Source organism: Myxocyprinus asiaticus, chromosome 18, assembly GCF_019703515.2.
Source record: "Myxocyprinus asiaticus isolate MX2 ecotype Aquarium Trade chromosome 18, UBuf_Myxa_2, whole genome shotgun sequence".
NCBI lineage: Eukaryota > Metazoa > Chordata > Actinopteri > Cypriniformes > Catostomidae > Myxocyprinus > Myxocyprinus asiaticus.
The window spans coordinates 3,122,501-3,145,751 of record NC_059361.1 but is presented as its reverse complement, the minus strand read 5'-3'; the positions used below and the strand labels follow the sequence as shown (position 1 = coordinate 3,145,751).

Below are 23,251 nucleotides of genomic sequence, written 5' to 3'. Positions count from 1 at the left end.
CGTAAATACTACATTTGTGCTCAGTTCAAGCATGTAAAATGTCATGCTCCAGCTTATAAGTAAATATTATTAATGATAGCAATGCATCATCATGCAAAAACTTGTGAAATAAAAATGCAGCTGAAAATGAATATCAAAACACATTTTAAATGTGGACTTCCACTGTTATCCTTAGAGATTCAAATAGCAGGTCCTACAGCTCAGCAGTGCTCTCTGGTGGACTTGGCTAAATATTCCAGAGTGACTGCATTTTGTCAGCACTATCCATTCACATTCATACAAAACTGAGCAGTAATACATATTTGCATTTACTGTCATATGGTAAGGCGACTAGAGCCAGGCTATTTTGGAGCATCATTTTCGACATAAAAGTATAATTATTTCATATAGTTGCTTCATTTACTGTATCGGCTGGAAAGCATGCAATTTCCTTCAGTTTACTCCATTTTCTGTATTAGTATTATTACATTCCTAATCTGCTATACACATGCATTTTTTGTTAAATGATTTGCTCTGTGGCCAAAACAAGCTGTATATTGTCTGTATATATGCATACTGTCTTGTTAAATATAGTCTTTCACCAATATATGATTTGACCTTTAAAATTTCCCTCATGCCATCCCAGATGTAAATAACTTTCTTATGCAGAGCACAAATTTTTACAAGATTATTAGAAGACTATCTCAGCAATGTAGGGCCATACAATGGAAACTTTGAAGCTCCAAAAAGCAAATAAAGTCAGAATAAAAGTAATCAATAAGACTCCAGTGGTTTAATCCATGTCTTCTGAAGCGATCCAGTTGGTTTTGGGTGAGAACAGACCAAAATATAAGTCTTTTTCACTATAAATTCTTGACATCAGTCTCCGTGGCACGATCATGATTTCAAGCTCGTTTACTCTTCGTAGTGCTTGACGTATGTGCAGAGCAATAGATGGCGCTATAGGAAGTGTAATCGAGCTTGAAGTCATGATTGCCAAAGGGACTGCTGATGTCAAGAATTTATATTATATTTGGTTTGTTATCAGCCGACTGAATCACATCAGAAGACATGGATTAAACCACTGGAGTCTTATGGATCACTTTCATGCTACCTTTATGTGACTGTTTGAGATTCAAAGTTCTGGTCACCATTCACTTGCATTGTATGGACCTACAGAGCTGAAATATTCTTCTACAAATCTTCATTTGCATTCTGCAGAAGAAAGAAAGTCATACACATCTGGGATGGCATGCGGGTGAGTAAAGTGAGATTTGTTTTATTTTTGGGTGAACTAACCTGAAACTTGTTGTAATGATTTATACTCCAGTTCTCTTGCACTATATTAAGCAAATGTTGTAATTATTTATTCTCAAGGCTTATGCCAATGTTGTCTAAAGCTAGTAAATACATCTTAGTCACTTTCAAAGTCACTTTCACTCGGACGTCAGTGACCATACTTAACTGGATTAGTCTGTCACCCCATCAGGTGAGTGTCGGAATCACACGGTATTTTAAACCAGACTGGCTGACATAGAAATGTACAAACTTAATTACTAACATTCTCAGAACATGCGTAATAGGGCGGCAGATAAACAGAAAATATCTAAGCCAGGCTATGTGGACAAAATTAAAGAGACAGCACTGAAAGTGGTAAGAGCAAAATAATGATTAGCATAGATACAAATATGACACAGTACATGCTGATTTACTGTAAACCAGTACGGCTTCTGTAGATAGCTCCTCCAAACTTTCTAGCAGATTTTCATTCAAAAATATTCAGCCAGAGTGTGTGTGTGTGTGTGTGTGTGTTTGTGCATGTTTATACATTGTGGGGGCCAAATGTCACCACAAGGATAGTAAAACCTGAGATCACCTATCTTGTGGGGCCCAGCCAGCGGTCCCCATGAGGGAAATGTCTTATTAAACATACTAAATGATGTTTTTTTGAAAATGTAAAAATGCAAAAAGGTTTCTGTGAGGGTTAGGTTTAGGGGTAGGGTTAGGGGATAGAAATTATCATTAGATCTGTATAAAATCCATAAAATGCACGGAAGTCTATGGAGAGTCCCCACAATTATATAAAAACAAGTTTGTGTGTGTGTGTGTGTGTGTGTGTGTGTGTGTGTGTGTGTGTGTGTGTGTGAAGAGTAACCTTGCTGTCTCTCAGCAAGACTGGGAAGCCGCAGTCATTGGTTAAGAAGCTTTCTTACAACAATCCCTCTGCAACTGTGACAATCACTCCGTCACTTACAGATGAGGCCTTATTCATTAGAACCCTTGCAACACTGTCTCCTTGATATCAATGTGTGTGTGTGTGTGAGGATGACAATGATTCAGTATACTTCAGAGCAGCACAAGTGCCAAGACAAAGAGAAAGTAAAAATGCAATCGTAAAGTTCAGTCAATGACATTTGTGGGATAATGTTGATTACCACAGATACAAATCTGATTCAGCCCTGGTTTATTTAAATGATAATAAAAAAGCAAATATTGTGGTTACAGTGAAAGTGAATGGAGCCAGTCTGTAAACAGTGCATTGTTTCAAAAGTACAGCCATTAAACATTTGACATGATAGCATGATTTTTGTGTGATAAAATCAAACGTTACGTCTTCATGACAGTGAAGTTGTAATATTGTATATAACTTTACACTGATGGCGTAAGCAGTTTTATCACACTGAAATCACATATAATGTTTACATGCTATGACTATACTTTTGAAACAGTTTTTGCTTTTTCCTTAAATAAATAAGGGACACGTCAAACTAATTTTTTTTTGGTAATCAACAGTATGCCACAAATGCTGTCGATTGAGCTTAACTTGCACTGAACCCGGAATATTCCTTTAAAGGACAAAAAACACAAATTCTGCCATCATTTACTCACCCTCATGTGGTTCCAAACTTACAGAGCCCCTTAGAGGACAGGGCGGGAATTTATTATCTGAAATAGTTTGTGTTCCCTCGCAATAGTTTTACATTCCCTCATAATAAATGTACCATGGTTTTACTACAGTAACCATATTTTAACCATGATATCCGTAGTGAAACCATAATGATAAAACAGGAAAATGAAAACTCAAATAAAAATCATAATTTTGTGGGTATCATGGTTTTACTATGCAAATACCATTGTTTAACTTTGTTTTTACTATAGTAATGTTGTGGTAACAATAAGGTTACATATGTTAACATTAGTAAACAACATTAGTAAACATGAACTAACAATGAATAATACTTTTACAGCATTTATTAATCTTGGTTAATGTTGATTTCAACATATGATTTTTAAAATCAAAAGTTGTATATGTTAACATTAGTTATTCTACTATGAACTAACAACTATGTTTAATCAACTAACATTAACAAATATTAATTAATACTGTGGAAAATATATATTGTTCATTGTTAGTTAATTATATAAATGAATGTTAACAAATGCAACTTTATAATAAAATGCTACGGATATTGTAGACAGTAGTAACCATGGTTTTACTATAGTAGTATTGTAGTAACAATGAAAAGTAAGTTAAGTAACCATGCTTTTAATACAGTATACTGTATCCATATAGTAACCATGGTTTTACTATAGTAGTATTGTAGTAACAATGAAAAGTAAGTTAAGTAACCATGCTTTTAATACAGTATACTGTATCCTTATAGTAACCATGGTTTTACTATAGTAGTATTGTAGTAACTATGAAAAGTAAGTTAAGTAACCATGCTTTTAATACAGTATACTGTATCCATATAGTAACCATGGTTTTACTATAGTAGTATTGTAGTAACAATGAAAAGTAAGTTAAGTAACCATGCTTGTAATACAGTATACTGTATCCATATAGTAACCATGGTTTTACTATAGTAGTATTGTAGTAACTATGAAAAGTATGTTAAGTAACCATGCTTTTAATACAGTATACTGTATCCATATAGTAACCATGGTTTTCCTATAGTAGTATTGTAGTAACTATGAAAAGTATGTTAAGTAACCATGCTTTTAATACAGTATACTGTATCCATATAGTAACCATGGTTTTACTATAGTAGTATTGTAGTAACTATGAAAAGTAAGTTAAGTAACCATGCTTTTAATACAGTATACTGTATCCATATAGTAACCATGGTTTTACTATAGTAGTATTGTAGTAACTATGAAAAGTATGTTAAGTAACCATGCTTTTAATACAGTATACTGTATCCATATAGTAACCATGGTTTTCCTATAGTAGTATTGTAGTAACAATGAAAAGTTAAGTAACCATGCTTTTAATACAGTATACTGTATCCTTATAGTAACCATGGTTTTACTATAGTAGTATTGTAGTAACTACGAAAAGTAAGTTAAGTAACCATGCTTTTAATACAGTATACTGTATCCATATAGTAACCATGGTTTTACTATAGTAGTATTGTAGTAACTATGAAAAGTATGTTAAGTAACCATGCTTTTAATACAGTATACTGTATCCATATAGTAACCATGGTTTTACTATAGTAGTATTGTAGTAACAATGAAAAGTATGTTAAGTAACCATGCTTTTAATACAGTATACTGTATCTAGTATATAGTAACCATGGTTATTATTGTGGTTACTGTAGCTATTTTGATACCATGATATTTGTAGTAAAATCAAAACAACCACAAAATTATGATTTTTATTACCATAGTTTTTGATTTCCTGTATTGTTATTATGGTTTTACTACGAATATCAAGGTTAAAATATGGTTATTTTAGTAAAACCATGTTAAATTTATTGCGAGGGAACGCAAAACTATTTTAGAAAGAAATGCCCGCCCTGTCCTCTTTGGGGCTCCGTACAAACCCGTATGACTTTCTTTCTTTAGTGGAACATAAATTGTTTGGCAGAATATGAGCCTCTTTTTTTCCATTCTATAAAAGTAAATGGTGACTGAGGCTAACATTCTGCCAAGCATCTCCTTTTGTGTTCCACAGAAGAAAGTGATACAGGTTTGGGACAACATGAAGGTGAGTACATGATGACATGTTTTGGGTGAGCTATACCATTAACAGTGTAACCACTAAATGCACAGTTCAACTCACTTCATCCTGTTCTTTTTGGAGGTTTGCCAGATGGTGGCAGTGTAAGAACAATTGATGCACTTACATAAGTCTGTTAATTCATCCTGATTAGTTGAGAAGATACGCACACAGACGTCAAGGGGATTTGAATACCTGACAGACCTGATGACAACACAACATCCTGCAGCATAAACACCTATTTGTGTCGCCCTTGTACCCATAACCCTGTTCTCCTCCAGTATCACCCTCCTACAACACACGCAAACCAAAACAGAGAACAGAACTTACTAAACATGTCTTAAGAGTTTGTAGACAAAGAATTGATGCATTTCTATGCCCAGCCTTATTTTTTTGTACTCTTTTGAAGCTTGAAGAGGTGGTCACCATAAACTGCCATTATATGACATCACTGAGCACAACATTTTCACAGTTTCTCCCTTTGGGTTAAGAAAAAAGAAAGAGAGTCATATAGGGTTACAACAACACAGGGGTGAGTAAACAATGACTGCATTTTCATTTTTGGGTGAACTGTCCCTTTAAACACACATTTTAAATGTAATGCAATCCAATTACAAGTGCTTGATTTTTGTAATCTAATTATGTAATCATTACTACCCAACACTGATCATATTATAGAGTTTTCTACTGTATGTCAATCATCAAATAAGCAACCTTGTGACATTGACAATGTTAACTCCAATATATAGGAAAAGTAATTTTATAAATGTTGTTAAGCACACAAAATACTCTGTGGATGCAGTTCTCAAATCATGCAGGGGATAACAAGGATCATCAGATTTTGCACCTTTTTTTTTTTACTCAAATTGTTATGCTGAATCTATAATTTGCAATGAAAATCATTAATATCTATTAATATCTATTTATCTTTTTGAACCTCACTATAAAATCAGGTAAAGGTGCAAATCCCAAGAATAGCACCAGTTGCACAGTTTATAAGATGAAAGCTTATTGCCTTTTCTTCAAAATAAATAGGTTGACAAATGTGTGATGTAAGGAAGGACAATTGTCCTGTGCAGACAAACAGGGGGGCATGTTTGTTCAAGCCACAGTTTTGCTGGAGCACATCTTGTAGAGCGTCTGTGTGTAATTAGTCAGTCAAAAGCAGATTTTCTCCATCTCTGCTGTTTCTGTTGCTCCAACCAGAAGTCTCTCCAGGGCTGTACACACTCCATCAATGCACCCTGGGATTTGACTTTGTTTGTGAACCGTTTCCAGGTTGTGCATACACATAGTGATGGAGGTGAGTGCATGCACTTACATGCAAACCAATGTGGGTGACGCACAAATAAATTGTATCCACTTTTTTTTCATTGGCACAAATGCACACTTTTAATCCACACAAACTATGCACAACATATGCAAGTGGAATTACCTTTGAAGAAGCAAGAGGCAGAGCCTTGTACATAAACCTCTACCCCCTGTCCTTCACTCTATTAGTGAACAGCATGCAAGCACCACAAGTTCCTCCCCCTGTACAAATACACACACACACACGCACACTTAATGCTCCAATCCTCTTTATGAAAGTGACGCGCTACTGTCAGAAACAGAGCTTAGCTGAATTTCCACTTGTCTGCCTTTCAGTGAACTACTGTTTGGTTCTCTTTAAGCTCTCTAATCACTGGTTCCTCTTGCATCTTATTAACCAGGAGGACTCCAAAAAACATACTACCTGACCTTGGAAATTTAGTTGTTTTTTTTTTTTTTGTTTGTTTCCCAAAACAAGGAGTCTCACAAGTCTCATCTTGGACATTCTACTTCTGGGAATTTAGTCTGAACTGCTTCAGGAAACCAGGAACCTCCACGACTTTAGCCTGTGGTGTGGAGGATGCTCATATCCCATGCAAATTAAATACAAATCTAACTGAGTACGCCCTTATCCACCTCTTGATATTATTCTATATTGTTTTTAGTGTGTGTAAGTGGTTGAATCTGTGCAGACAGAAGTAACCAAGGTGTCTCAGGCGAGGGGGGATCCAGACAGGCCAGGTGATTTTGGGGGTTTGGCTGGGCTCTAATAGGGCCACCGTGGAGGACGACCCGCTGGATTTTGCTGATATGGACGGGCACGGATATGACCGCTATATAGACGGGGACAGAGATATCTACCAGATCGACTACCAGCGTATCGTGGGGGACATGGAGCCCACCAGGCCAAGGGGGGCGTTACGAGACTCGGACCACCACTTGCGCGGGCCGTTTACCCACAATACCCTGCATGGGCACGGGCACGAGACGGCCGCCCAGCGCTACAGTGCCACCCGCATACAGGCGGGATATGAACCAGAGAGGTGAGAACAAACCCTAGTGGATGTGTACTTCTGAAGTATACGATATTAAGGGATAGTTCACCCAAAAATGGAAATTATGTCATTATTTACTCACATTCATGTTGTTCCAAACCCATATGACTTTCTTTCTTCTGTGGAACACATAAGGAGTTGTTAGGCAGAATGTTAACCTTAATTATTCTTTCATTTCATTGTATGAAAAAAAAGATGCAATGAAAGTGAATGGTGACTGAGGTTAATATTTTACATCTCGCTTGTTGTTCCACGGAGGAAAGGAAGAAAGTAATACAGGTTTGGAACGGCATTAGTAATTAGTTCAGTTTTAGGTGAAATATCCCTTTAATGTAGGTCTTGTCTGATAATGACATGTATGCTTGTAGCAACATACAGTGCAACTGTTGTGCATTCTTCTAATATCAAACAAAATCTTTTCATTACAAATTATCAGTATGTCATTTTGAGTGACAAACTGATTCAGAAAATGTATTTGGATTTCAGAACTTTTTAGTGTTTTGTATGTTGTTGCTTCTTTGATTCGGTGAACTAAAATGGTGCAGTATCTTAAATATGTTTTTTTTAATTAATTTTATGACATACAAAATCCTATAATTTTCCATTTATTTCCAAGTTAAAGTTACATTTTGAATCCCAGATTTGTAATGTGCCTTCTCAGACTTTTGGACCCCATTGTACTGTATATAACAGGGGCTTTCAAAATTTGTGACCCCCGAAAATTATGATCCCCTTGAGAGGAACCCCTTTCTAAAAAATATAAAAATAGCTATATATTTTTATGTATAAAGACCCATTTTTATTGTGTGATAAAAATAAGCATAATATAATATGGACAATATTTTGTGTGTACAATTAAATAATTGTCTTTTCATTGTACTAAAGCTATAAGACATTAATAAAATATATCTTGATTTATTTATTTATTTTGTTTACTTTATATTGTGTTTATCTGTTTTCTACCCACTATTAAAGTAATATTACATTTATTACAACCCCCAGTAAACAAGCTCAAGGCAACAGTGACAGAAAATTTCCAGGAAGGTACAACACAATTCTTAAAGTATGTACGCTGCAAAGAATAAGAGAGGAAAACGTAGAAATAAATAAGTATCTATCTTTTTTCATATCTTACTGTTAAAAACTATGGCTGCCAATAGAATAAAATAATCATGATTAATCGAATGATTTTAGAATGAAACAGTAATCATGTAAAGTTCATTTTTTATTTTATTTTTTACATATTTGTTTTTACACTTTTTTTCTATGAAATTTTGCATGGACCTCCACGCACTCCCTTATGACCCCCTAGTTTGAAAACCCTTGGTATTTAACATATAAAATGCAAAGTGTGTGTCTGTTGTGAAATATTAATAATTTAAACAGTTTTGTGAATACCACATGTTGACTTTGCCTCCCTTTTGTTTATGTGAGTGACTAATGTCTTTATACAGTATTTTAACATGTGTTCTATGTTGACAGTGTGTAATTGACACTATAGATAGTATGATGGGAAAAAAATTATTTATTTAGACTTTTTTATTTTTATTTTTTTTGGTCCAATCAACAGTTAAGACAATGAAAACAGCAAGGCAGTAAATTAATGTACATCAGTTGCTGTAAATAAAATCAATGAAACTACTGTATATCTTAGTTAATAATTACACAATTTATATGATAGTTTTGCTTCCAAAGCGTGCATTTTGAAAAGTGGTCAAGTATTGTTTGGGGCCACTCATGCCAGCATTCCCAATTATTCATTGGGAATTTCCACAGCAAGGATCTGTGATGTTGTTTTGACTCTCAGAAAGATTTCCTTTCAAAAACGCCGTGAGTTTTCACCTGGATCTGGCGCTGTACAGTTGTCTTATTATTATACAGTATCCCAGCTTTGACACTGACTACTGTGACCCAGGTGCTTCTCTGAGGGTCAAGCAAGGGTTGACACCTTTGTCCTCTGAGGTTTACTTTAGTATTTATCTGCCAGGGGATTCAGCTGATAAACAGATAACTGTGGCCACAGGGACAGTGTGACTCTAAAATATTAGATGTGACCCAACAACCTACAGAGGGTTTATATTTGCCTTGGCATTACCAAATAAAAAATGAATCGTCTTCAAAGCACCTCACAATGTTTTCTTTGTACACCATCAATCTGTTCTCACTGTAAAAATGTTTACCAAGTAAAATATGCACTTCATGTGGTAACATCTAAATGGGTTTTATACAAGACAAAAAGTATTATTTAATATGACTGAATCAACCTGACCAACCCAAGTTACACCAACAAAATAAATTTTTTAATGTTCAGATCAGGAAGAAATAGCTCCTTAAAGTAACATCTTGACTTTTTTACATTATATTTCATACGAGACTGTCAAAATGATGTGAAACATTGCTGTTAAACAATTACAAAAGAAATATCAGGAATTTGTCATCTTTCCACTTCTCTTTCCCGTTAGAGTCTTCTTTCTCAACAGATGAGAAGAAAAGTATTGAAATTTAACAGCGGATTACATTTATAGTGCACTTTAGGTTTAATCTGCTGTTTAGAGTATAAATCCTGCCTGGAAAGAACAGCACGTCTGTGTACATTGAGAGGGCAGGATTAAACATCCATCAGTAAAAGATTCACATGACAGCACAACCAGTTAGATACATGTTAAAAGAGGCTTTTTATGGGCAAAACAATGTCATAGACTCTCTTATGTACAACAAAATCCATTGCAACTTTTGTTCAAAATGCACTGCAAAACTTGAGTAGCCAAGACTGCATTAAACATTAATATCCAATTTTTAAAATGTAAACTAAACCCAACTTCATTTTGTTGTTAATTACAACAACTATTTTGTATCAAACATGCATTAGAAGTTTATTCATTTTACACATTTTAATGTAATCTCTTGAAAGCCAGCAAAAAGGGATTATATTATATTATATTATATTATATTATGTTAATGTTATGTTAATATTATGTTAATGTTAATGTTATGTTAATGTAATGTTAATGTTATGTTAATATTATGTTAATATTATGTTAATGTTGTTATGTTATGTTAATGTTAATGTTAATGTTTATGTTATGTTATATCAATGTTATGTTATGTTAATGTTAATGTTTATGTTATGTTATATCAATGTTATGTTAATATTATGTTATGTTATGTTATGTTAATGTTAATGTTAATGTTATTGTTAATGTTATGTTATGTTATGTTATGTTATGTTATGTTATGTTAATGTTTATGTTATGTTTATGTTATGTTAATGTTATGTTAATGTCATGTTGTGTTATGTTATGTTATGTTATGTTATGTTATGTTATGTTAATGTTTTGGTGATATGTTAATTCTATGTTAATGTCATGTTATGTTATGTTATGTTATGTTATGTTAATGTTAATGTTTATGTTATGTTAATGTTATGTTAATGTCATGTTATGTTATGTTATGTTATGTTATGTTAATGTTAATGTTTATGTTATGTTAATGTTATGTTAATGTCATGTTATGTTATGTTATGTTATGTTATGTTATGTTAATGTTAATGTTTATGTTATGTTAATGTTATGTTAATGTCATGTTATGTTATGTTATGTTATGTTATGTTAATGTTAATGTTTATGTTATGTTAATGTTATGTTAATGTCATGTTATGTTAATGTTATGTTTATGTTATGTTATGTTATGTTATGTTATGTTATGTTATGTTATGTTATGTTAATGTTATGTTATATCAATGTTATGGTGATATTATGTTAATGCTATGTTAATGTTAATGTTATGTTATGTTATGTTATGTTATGTTATGTTATGTTAATGTTAATGTTATGTTATGTTAATGTCATGTTATGTTATGTTATGTTATGTTATGTTATGTTATATCAATGTTATGGTGATATTATGTTAATGCTATGTTAATGTTAATGTTATGTTCTGTTATTGTTAATGTTATGTTAATATTATGTTAATGTTATGTTATGTTATGTTATGTTAATATTATGTTAATGTTAATATTATGTTATTGTTATTTTAATATTATGTTAATGTTAATATTATGTTATTGTTATTTTAATATTATGTTAATGTTAATATTATGTTATTGTTATTTTAATATTATGTTAATGTTATGCTAATGTTAATGGTATGTAATATTATGTTATGTTAATGTTATGTTAATGTTATGTTAATGTTATGTTAATGTTATTTTATGTTAATGTTATTTTATGTGCTTACATTTGCTTGAATGAATGGACTAATTCACTAAAATCAAATTGCAATGCTGCTTTCAGAACACGCTAAAAACCTGGTTTAGGGAGTGGTCAAATCAAGCTGTCATCTCCTCTTTTCGCTCCCTAAACTGGATGTCTTGTGAGTCCACACTGCTGACAGTCTGCGGACACACGGATGAGACCCTCCATCCAGAATGATCTTTAATGCACTTTAATGTGAGATGATTTAATTCAGAGTGGATCCTCAGCAGAAGGAAGTGTACTCAGAATAGCGAAAGAGAAAGTAACTATTTACTGTAAGTCATATTATGTTTTTGCTTTTCCATCTGACGTGGTTATACACAGCATGTTGTTAGATCGTTCAGGTTGATGAGAATGAATGGAAAGTTAGTTGCTTTTGTCATTTTGCATTTTTTCCCCCCACCTTTTCAACAGGTCTTTATCTCGTAACAGTATCAGTATTGTTCTTTTAGCTGTGTATTATATGGGTAGACAAATATTACCCAGATAGCAACAGAAATTGGGCCAAATCTGGCTTACATTTGGCACTTCTGGTTTGGTTCTGGCAGTGGAATTTTAACACCTTTATGTGAAAGAGCATCTGGCTGAAGTCTGGTGTGAGTCCGGTCAACCAAAAGAAACAAAGCAAAGACAGGGATTCATTTGGCTGAACATTGGCTTGAGTCTGTTCAACCAAAATCGGCTGAGTTTTGGGCCGAGTCTGGTTTACCAAATGAAGAAAAAAGACATGCTGTCGGCTGAATTGTGGCATGAGTGCGGTTAAACATAAGAAGACACTCTTTCGGTTTATTTCTGGCTGGCTTCAGTCTGTGTTTACAAGAGATGAGAAGCTGATCATGTTCAGTCTTTCAATGCCCTCAATTGATCTCCAGCAACATTTAAAACAAATATGTCTTTCTAGAAATACTGGTTCAACAAAATATGTAGATATAAACAGATGGTTCAAAAGACCCTGATTATGGATGTACAGTGGCCACTGTTTTTATCCCACAGTTTAAAGTTAAAATCACAAAAAGAACAACTATACGTATACATATACAGTATTTATATACAGTATATATGCTTGTAGATTGATTATTGATGTAATGTTGCGTTATAGCTGCAGAAAGTTTTCCATAATTAAGAGGTTAACGGAACGTTAGGGGAACGTTACAAGAACCATGCACAACCTAAAACAAATGTCCATTTCTGTTATATATAACTATATATATATATAAAACGCTAACCAAAAGTGAATGTCCCAGGAACCAGGAAGATTGTTAGATGGGAATTTACTGTGACTTGTCACCATTTCACTGTTTTAACCACATTTTTAGCTTTGTTGCAGTTAATTTAAATAGTCCTGTGGTGTGACAAATTTATTTGTAAAAGTGCATATATTCAACTAAGTTGAGGTAATACACATGCATGCATAGTAATGATAAAGAAATATGCAAAATGCTGTTTTGCATTAAAGGGATAGTTCACCCCAAAATGAAAATTCTCTCATCATTTACTCACCCTCATGCCATCCCAGATGTCTGACTTTCCTTCTTCTGCAGAACACAAAAGAAGATTTTTAGAAGAATATCTCAGCTCTGTAGGTCCATACAATGCAAGTGAATAGTGACCAGAACTTTGAAGCTCCAAAAATCACATAAAGGCAGCATAAAAGTAATCCATAAGAATCCAGTGGTTTAATCCGTCTTCAGAAGGGATATGATAGGTAAGGTAAGTACTTTTTTTTACCATAAATTCTCCTCTCTGCCCAGTAGGTGGCGATATGCACGAAGAATGTGAATCCCCAAAAACAAAAGAAGAAGAAAGGATGAGGAAGTAAAAGTGAAAGTGGAGATTTATGGTAAAAAAGGACTTAAATATTCATCTGTTTCTTACCCACATCTATCATATTGTTTCTGAAGACATGGAAGCTCAAAAAAAGCACATAAAGGCAACATAAAAGTTCTGGTCACCATTCACTTGCATTGTATGGACCTACAGAGCTGAGACATTCTTCTAAAAATCTTAGTTTGTGTTCAGCAGAAGAAAGTCATACACATCTGAAGTGGCATGAGGGTGAGTAAATAATGATAGAATTTAAATTTTTGGGTGAACTATCCCTTTGAGTATAACATGCATGCTTAATTTCTCTGTCAAAATCAGCCTCATTTTTTAGGTGTAACATTGTAACATTGCTTCACATTGTTGTTTCCATACACTGTGCATTGCTACTGTATCTGTTTTGTTTATGGATTGGCAATGCAAATACAAATGACAAAGTTGCAACCAATTTTTAACTATAGGACAATGCATATACTTACAGTCACAACACAACTTCTCTCTTATGTGTGTATGGTTGTAGCATGGCTGATTACCTGATCAGCGGGGGAACTGGTTATGTTCCAGAGGATGGACTCACTGCCCAACAGCTCTTTGCCATCGGAGATGGTCTGACATACAAGTAAGTCTAAAAAATTACAATCATGTGCACATAGAGCCTTTCTGGACTCCTGCCTTGTTAATCAGACACATACAACTGGACAGTGTCATTTCAAAGCAGGTCCAATCATGTGCACTTTTACTCTGAAAAACACACACGCATGCACTCTAGGTAGGCATCTCTTTGGACATCTGTCAGTGAGATGGCCCTCAGCTCTATGGCAACCCTCTGTGTGTCTCCATAGCAACGGTGAGCTCAAGTGCTCAGTCCCAGCACATGCATTTGGTGTTTATGGGGCAATGCAAAAGCCAGTGCATCCACGATTCGGACGTCATAGCATGCCCGCTGTATATATTTTAACATGCACAATAGTCCTTTAAATGTCCAAAGGTTTCAGTAGCAACATTCTGCATATGAACATGTGAATACGAGTGTGTTTAAGCTCTCCCAGTCTGCTGAGCAGTGGTCTCTGTGTCTATTTTTATCATGCTGGCTGAAGTGTTTAATCTGGTCTAATGGAGGTTTTATGAGAGTTAGGCCACACAGGGCAGGACATTCTGAACTGTGTCTTCTCACACATCCTCCTGGGGTTCTACTGATCCAAACAGAAAAATCTAATCCCCATTTCCTTGTTTCAAAACATTTCCATGCTTTGAAGTAAGGATTATCGTTGCTTCATTTTCTACTATGTAGTTGCCACCTGGCGTGATACAGGATTTTCAAGTTTGCATTTAATGTTTAATTTTATGTTACTGTTAGTTAATAGGTGTTTTGTTTGACCACTTAAGCTTGTCAGCTACCATACATTTTTTTGTAATTGAAGTTAGAAACTAGCAACTAGAGGTAGACCGATATATCGATTTTACCAATTAATCGGTGCCGATGGTTGCTATTTGGAACTATCGATTATCGGCAAACATCTACGCCGATAGTTGCCGATAGTTCATTTGATAATTGCTTTTTTTTATTTAAGCAAAGGTGTGCAAAGAAAAATTTGACTTTGACGAGGGGAAATGTCCCTCGTCCCTTCATGTCTCCAATATATTGTGAATAATAGTAATAATAAATAGGCTATAAAAAGCGTAATTTGGTAAATATTAAAAATAGAGCATTGTAATGGAGCCAAGTCTTCTTCACTTCAAAATAAGAGTCCCCTGTGTGTTTTTCAGGCTTGTTTAGGGTTAAAAATCCCATGTTATGTACCCAGTTTTGTTTTTTTCATATTTTTATTGGTTGAAAAATAAACTACATCTGGGATTTTATTCATTTTGTACTCTGGCATCTATGTCTGAGAGAGTTTTGACGATATGTATGAGAGTTTTGCGCTGATTCAGAAGAACAGTTTCATCAGAGTCATTCGTTTGGGAATCAGACCACAATCATTGCACTGTGAGTTTCACAAAATATATTCAATAATATCGACGCATCAGAGTAATTTGCTTGGGAATCAGACTTTACTGGTCGCGCTGTGAGTTTTGCACTGATTCAAAAGAACCGGTTCATTAGAGTCATTCATTTGGGAATCAGACTTTACTGGCCGCAATGTGAGTTTTGCGCTGATTCAGAAGAACCGTTTCATAAGTGTAATTTGTTTGGGAATCAGTCCACACTCACTGCACTGTGAGTTTCACACTATATATTCAAAAGCATCGACTCATAAGAGTCAGTTGCTTGGGAATCAGACTTTACTGGTCGCGCTGTGAGTTTTTCACTGATCCAAAAGAATCAGTTCATTAGAGTCATTAATTTGGGAATCGGACTAAACTGGCCGCACTGTGAGTTTCATGCTATATATTCAAAAGCATCGACTCATAAGAGTCATATGTTCGGAAATCAGACTTTACTGGTCACGCAGTGAGTTTTGCGCTGATCCAAAAAAATCGGTTCATTAGAGTCATACGTTCGGGAATCAGACTTTACTGGTCACACTGTGAGATTCATGCTATATATTCAAAAGTATCGACTCATAAGAGTTATATGTTCAGAAATCAGACTGGTTGCACTGTATAGTTTTGCGCTGATTCAGAAGAACCGTTTCATAAGAGTCATTCGTTCGGGAATCAGACCACACTCATTGCACTGTGAGTTTCACAGTATATATTCAATAGTATCGACGCATCAGAGTCATTTGCTTGGGAATCAGACTTTACTGGTCACGCTGTGAGTTTTGCTCTGATTCAAAAGAACTGGTTCATTAGAGTCATTCATTCGGGAATCAGACTTTACTGGCCGCAATGTGAGTTTTGCGCTGATTCAGAAGAACCGTTTCATAAGAGTCATTCGTTCGGGAATCAGACTTTACTGGTCACGCAGTGAGTTTTGCGCTGATCCAAAAGAATCAGTTCATTAGAGTCGTTCGTTTGGGAATCAGACTTTACTGGTCGCACTGTGAGTTTCATGCTATATATTCAAAAGCATCGACTCATACGAGTCATATGTATGGAAATCAGACAAGACTGGTTGCGCTGTGAGTTTTGCACTGATTCAGAAGAACCATTTCATCAGAGTCTTTCGTTTGGGAATCAGACCACACTCGTTGCACTGTGAGTTTCACACTATATATTCAATAGTATCGACGCATAAGAGTCATTTGCTTGGGAATCAGACTTTACTGGTCACGCAGTGAGTTTTGCGCTGATTCAAAAGAACTGGTTCATTAGAGTCATTCATTCGGGAATCAGACTTTACTGGTCACACAGTGAGTTTTGGGCTGATTCAAAAAACTGGTTCATAAGAGTCATTCGTTCGGGAATCGGACCACACTTGTCTCACTGTGAGTTTCACGCTATATATGTAATAGTATCGACGCATAAGAGTAATTTGCTTGGGAATAACACTACACTGGTCACGCTAGAGATTCAAAAGGACCAGTTCATAGGAGTCAATCATTCGGGAATTGGAGTACACTACTGAAAGTCATAAAAATAACAAGGTTCCAGTATTTAAAAAAATAAGTTTCTGAACCCTTTGCAAACGTTTGCATAAACCAGCATAATCGTATCCCAATCACTTTGAGATTGTGAATTAACCTTGCTTTGTTTTATGCTTGTTGAAGAGTGTGTGATAGAGATTTGTGTGTGTGTGTGTGTGTGTGTGTGTGTGTGTGCATGTGTAATTTTGATAATGTTCTGATTTATGAACTGCATATTAAATGGTCATTGTTGCTTAACTCTGCCATCTGTACTTCCTCCATCAGTGATTTTCTGATTCTGCCTGGCTTCATTGACTTCACATCTGATGAAGTGGTGAGTATTAGCATTCAGAGAAGGTGATGAGTTGACTCTGTGTAGATGGTAAAAGACCTGCAGAGGACAGTCTGTGCATGTATGATGGTGTTAGCATCCATATGTTCCCAGGTGATCTGGGCATGTTGTCACAGGCAGTGGTGCTCAGGTGTGTGTATATGAGAGAGGCCAGGAGACGACACAAATACCAGTCTCCCTAGAATTAAAACTTTAAACATATTTCTTATTAAAGATGCACCAAGTGCACTTTCCTGGGATACATTATAAACTAACACATCAGTTACACTTATTTGCTGTTATTGTGAATTTTAACTATTTTTGTAAGTTGAAAAACAATTCTTTTAAGATTGGTTTTATGGTATTTGTTTTGGGTGTATTTGCAGCTCTGTTAGGTATTTGTCTATAAGTAATTTAAAGCCTATTTGAAAAGTGTTTGTGTGTTTCCCAGTATTGCTGATGTAGCAAAGGGAGACAACACAGTGCTGTTTGTGTTCTTTTAGCACTTCAGAGATTAAACTAAGCGTTAATAAACGTTTAATGATGAGACACAGGTGTAAGAGAGAAGAAAAATAAGACATGACAGTGTCTACAAGTTGACAAAAACAGTTGACGCAACTCAGAGTTGGCATATTGTAAATGGTGAGCTTAAAGGGATAGCTCACTCAAAAATGCAAATTCTGTCATCATATACTCACTCTCACGTCGGTCGAAACCTGTATGAATTTTATTTCTTCCAAGAAACACATAAGGAATGTTCACAAGCTCTTTCCCACACAACAAAAGGCACTTTTGGTTTTATTTTCTCCCAAAACACTAAATAGCAACACATATTACCACAGTTCTTTGATTGTTTGTTTCTATGCACTGCAAAATGTTCCTGATCCATGAGATCATTGCGTGCAGTGTCTAAAGTTAGGCATTTGATCTAACAATTTGTAACTTTTAAAATGTTGCACATCAGTGTAGCTAATAAAAATCTAATCTTTTAAACAAAATACTTTTGTACATTTGTAGTTTTTTTAGTTAAAGGAAATCAAAAGAGATGTTCTGAAATGCCAGATGTGATTCAAATTGAATGAAAATGAAGTTAACCCATTTCTGAAGTGCTTATTTTGAATAAACATGATCTTAATTTGTTAATCAAAAAAGCATCTTGCTGTCTCAAAATTATTCAAGTTTTAAGAGTTATCTGTGGGGTAAAAGACTGGATTAAAAAACAATTATAATCAAAACAACCTTCTATTATTATTAAGTTATGTTGCTCCATCGTTATTCAATAAAACTGAACCTTTTTTTTGTTTTTCAATCTTGATTGCGAGCAGAAGAAAGCACATTTACCTTAAGGGGTGCCTTAAACCCTGTTGTTCATGTGTGTTATTGCATGGCTTCAGAAGACTTGGAAAATAGCACAAATTAAATATAGACTGCATAAACTATAGCACTTTTATAGTGCTTTACGTAGTATGACAGCCCCGATCACTAAATGCTTTTGTTGCATATAACGTTTTTTGTGTCCCAGAGTAGAAAAAAAGTTTTGTGAATAAATAATGACAGAATTTTCATTTTAAGGCCCATTGCAGTTCACAAAGCTCGGCAGAACATCTGTCTACACAGACAGTTTATGCCCTTATACTCTGAGTATATGACGGTCATGCATTATAATATCACAGGATTTGACCTCTGCCCTGACCCGGAAGATAACCCTGAAGACGCCACTCATTTCATCTCCCATGGACACGGTCACCGAGTCGTCCATGGCTATCGCTATGGCTGTAAGTAACACACATTCACACAAATCCACACAGAGTACACCTCGCACACGTAAACACTGCAATTACATTTTGATAACTGGTTGTTCTGTAGCTCATGGGCGGGATTGGTATCATTCATCATAACTGCACACCCGAGTTCCAGGCCAACGAAGTTCGGAAAGTCAAGGTTAGTCACATGATCGACAAGATGTACTTTTGGAGTATTCAGTAATGCCAATTTTAAAACTGTGCATTGAATACTGTAACAATAAAACTGTAGACTGAATTGTAGACAGTGATCTCTTCATTTTAAGTGCAATTTAATATGTTTATAAGTTAATACATTTATAATTATACATTTATTAGTTTAGTGTACATTTAAAAGTTTATCTTTAATATAATAATATGAAGAATAAATTAGTTATTTATTATAAAAATTATATATATATATATTTATATATATATATATATATATATATATATATATATATTAGTATTTATTAAGCCACTAAAAATGTATTAGTATAAATGTATTCTATAAACTATAATTTAGTATAAATTATAATGTAATATAAATTAAAATTAATGTTATTAAAGTAATAAACTCAAAATGTAACAAGTAAGGATTTAAGTATTTATAAATTTTATATTAGATTTAGTAATTTATTAGTATTTATTATACTAATCATATATATATATATATATATATATATATATATATATATATATATATATATATATATATATATATATATATATTTAAAAAAATTATAATGTCATATAAATGATAGTACAAGTATAATATAGTATAAATTACATATAAATTATAATTTAATTTAATGTGAAATCATAATTTGTAAAGTTATCAAACTCATAATGTAATAAGTAAGGATTTAATTATTTCTACGTTCTAAATTAGATTTAATAATTTTATTAAATTTATTTTACTAATAAAAATGCATTAGTACAAATTATAATATAACTATAACATATTTTAAATTAAGTATAAATTATAATTTAATAAAATGTAAAATCATAATTAATTAATAAATTAGTGAAATCATAATGTTACAAGTAAATATTTAATTATAACAATGATTTATTAATTTATTAGAATTTATTAGACTAATACAATTGTATCAGTATATATTTATTCTAAAAATGATTATGTAGTATAAATGATAGTATAAGTATAATATAGTATAAATTAAGTATAAATTATAATGTAACAATGTGAAATCATAATTTTAAAGTTGTTATATTAGTCAAATCATTGTGTAATAAGTAAAGATTTAATTATAACAATGATTTAATGTGTCATAATGTTGTATGTTCTGTGTAATGCTGGCAGAAATTCGAGCAGGGCTTCATCACAGATCCAGTAGTGATGAGTCCGCGGCACACGGTCGGTGATGTGTTTGAAGCGAAAGTACGGCACGGTTTCTCAGGCATCCCGGTTACTGAAACTGGCAAGATGGGCAGCAAGCTGGTGGGCATCATTACATCACGAGATATCGACTTCCTGTCAGAGAAAGATTACGATCGGCCGCTGGAGGAGGTTTGTGATTTGTAACTTTGCAATTAGACCAACAACCTGTAATAAGAAAATAATTTGGGTCCATGCTGTCTTTTCAAATTGTCATAAAAGTACTAAATGATAATAATATGCATGTATAACTTATAAAAGTTCATTAGTCTTTTAATCCTCCAGGCAATGACAAAAAGAGAAGATTTAGTGGTGGCCCGAGCAGGTGTAACGTTAAAGGAAGCAAATGATATTCTGCAGCGCAGTAAAAAAGGTGTGAGCATTACCTTCAGTCCTGTCTATGTTTATAAATGCTTACAGATCTTTACTGACTACAGTTCTATCTCTACTTTACTCCTTTTTTTCTCTCCTCATGACGATTTATCTCAGGTAAACTGCCCATCGTGAATGACAGTGACGAGCTTGTTGCTATAATAGCTCGTACTGATTTGAAGAAGAACCGAGACTATCCTTTAGCCTCCAAAGACTCTCGCAAACAGCTGCTGTGTGGTGCTGCAATCGGTACCCGAGAGGACGACAAGTACCGGCTAGATCTGCTCATGCAGGCTGGAGTGGACGTGATAGTTCTGGTGGGTCCTAAAGGGAAAAGGGGAACTTTTCAGGGGTGCTCATTGAACCTCAGTCTTGCTCGTGGAGATCTACCTTAGAGCTTTTCAAATGTGAGATTTGATCAGTGTCGTCGTTGTGTGGTAAAGTTTAAGTAGAAAAAATATTTGAAATTATGCAAATTATGTGAAAATAAAGTGAACCTGGAGTGCAGTGTACACCATGTACAGTACATGGCCAAAAGCATGTGTACACCCAAAAACCACACCCATATGTGCTTGATGAACATTTAATTTTCAAACCATTGGCATCAATAGGTAGTTTGTCCTCCCTTATACTCTTCTGGCTCAGCTTTGCACTAGATGTTGAAACAGCTGTGAGGAATTTCTCCCTTTCAGACACAAGAGCATCAGTGAGGTCAGGCAGTAGGCTTGGGAACCAGATTATTAAAAAATACCGGAACCTGATGATTACTTTCACGATTCTCGAAAGTGCATTCGCCAGTGCGGACACAACACAGTGCCTAAATACTCTGACAGTGTTTCTTGCAGCGCAGTTTAGTATCACTAACGCTATTAAATTTACAGCACGAAACATACAGGACAAACACTGTAGTCTGATTCACGGACAAATGACTCTTATGAACCGGTTCTTTTGAATCTACAGCGTGAAACAGACAGTGTAACCAATGTAGTCTGATTCACAAACAAATGACTCTTATGAACCGGTTCTTTTGAATCTTCAGTGCGAAACGGACAGCGTGACCAATGTAGCCTGATTCACAAACAAATGACTCTTATGAACCGGTTCTTTTGAATCTTCAGTGCGAAACAGACAGCGTGACCATTGTAGTCTGATTCACAAACAAATGACTCTTATGAACCGGTTCTTTTGAATCTACAGTGCGAAACAGACAGCGTGACCAGTATAGTCCGATTCATGAACAAATGACTCTTATGAGCCGGTTCTTTGAATCTACAGCGTGAAACATTTAGGGCAAACAGTGTTGTCCGATTCACTAACAAATGACTCTTATGAACCGGTTCTTTTGAATCTACAGCGCGAAACAGCAACGTGACCAATGTAGTCCGATTCACGAACAAATTACTCTTATGAGTCAGTTCTTTTGAATCTAGAGCATGAAACATTAAGGGCGAACAGGGTTGTCCGGTTCACGAACAAATGACTCTTATGAACCAGTTCTTTTGAATCTACAGCGCAAAACAGACAGTTTGACCAATGTAGTCCGATTACGAACAAATTACTCTTATGAGCCAGTTCTTTTGAATCTACAGCACGAAACAGACAGCGTGACCAGTTTAGTCTGATTCACGTACAAATGACTCTTCTGAGCCGGTTCTTTTGAATTTACAGCGCAAAGTAGACAGCGTGACCAGTTTAGTCCAATTCACGAACAAATGACTCTTATGAGCCGGTTCATTTGAATTTATAGCGTGAAACAGACTGCGTGACCAGTTTAGTCCGATTCACGAACAAATGACTCTTCTGGGCCGGTTCTTTTGAATCTATAACGCAAAACAGACAGCGTGACCAGTTTAGTCTGATTCACGAACAAATGAATCTTCTGAGTCGGTTCTTTTGAATCTATAGCGCAAAACAGATAGTGTCACCAGTTTAGTCCGATTCACAAACAAATGACTCTTCTGAGCCAGTTCTTTTGAATCTATAGCGCGAAACAGACAGTGTGACCAGTTTAGTCTGATTCACAAACAAATGACTCTTCTGAGCAGGTTCTTTTGAATCTATAGCGCGAAACAGACAGTGTGACCAGTTTAGTCTGATTCACAAACAAATGACTCTTCTGAGCCGGTTCTTTTGAATCTATAGCACGAAACAGACAGCGTGACCAGTTAAGTCCGATTCACGAACAAATGACTCTTCTGAGCCAGTTCTTTTGAATCTATAGCACGAAACAGACAGCGTGACCAGTTAAGTCCGATTCACGAACAAATGACTCTTATGAGCCAGTTCTTTTGAATCAATAGCGCAAAACAGACAGTTTGACCAGTTTATTCCGATTCACGAACAAATGACTCTTCTGAGCCGGTTCTTTTGAATTTATAGCGCGAAACAGACAGTGTGACCAGTTCAGTCCGATTCATGAACAAATGACTCTTATG

The 23,251-nt window shown here is 34.8% G+C and overlaps 1 protein-coding gene across 6 annotated transcripts in view; it reads left to right on the top strand.

Annotated features, from left to right (window-relative positions):
* The first annotated feature begins 6,589 nt into the window (after positions 1-6,589).
* impdh1a (IMP (inosine 5'-monophosphate) dehydrogenase 1a) overlaps positions 6,590-23,251 on the top strand; it is a 33,434-nt gene continuing 16,772 nt past the window's right edge. For 5 of the 6 annotated variants that reach the window (XR_007899816.1, XM_051724713.1, XM_051724712.1 and 2 more), the window contains exons 1-8: positions 6,590-7,338; positions 13,945-14,043; positions 17,219-17,267; positions 18,938-19,039; positions 19,131-19,205; positions 20,370-20,576; positions 20,730-20,817; positions 20,934-21,133. Coding sequence is in view for 5 of the 6 variants with exons in the window: in XM_051724713.1 (XP_051580673.1) it covers positions 7,106-7,338; positions 13,945-14,043; positions 17,219-17,267; positions 18,938-19,039; positions 19,131-19,205; positions 20,370-20,576; positions 20,730-20,817; positions 20,934-21,133 (1,053 nt within the window). In the remaining variant the exon portion in view is untranslated. Of the gene's footprint in view, positions 7,339-11,728; positions 11,879-13,944; positions 14,044-17,218; positions 17,268-18,937; positions 19,040-19,130; positions 19,206-20,369; positions 20,577-20,729; positions 20,818-20,933; positions 21,134-23,251 lie in introns of those variants that run through there. The other variant, XM_051724716.1, reaches the window with a different exon arrangement.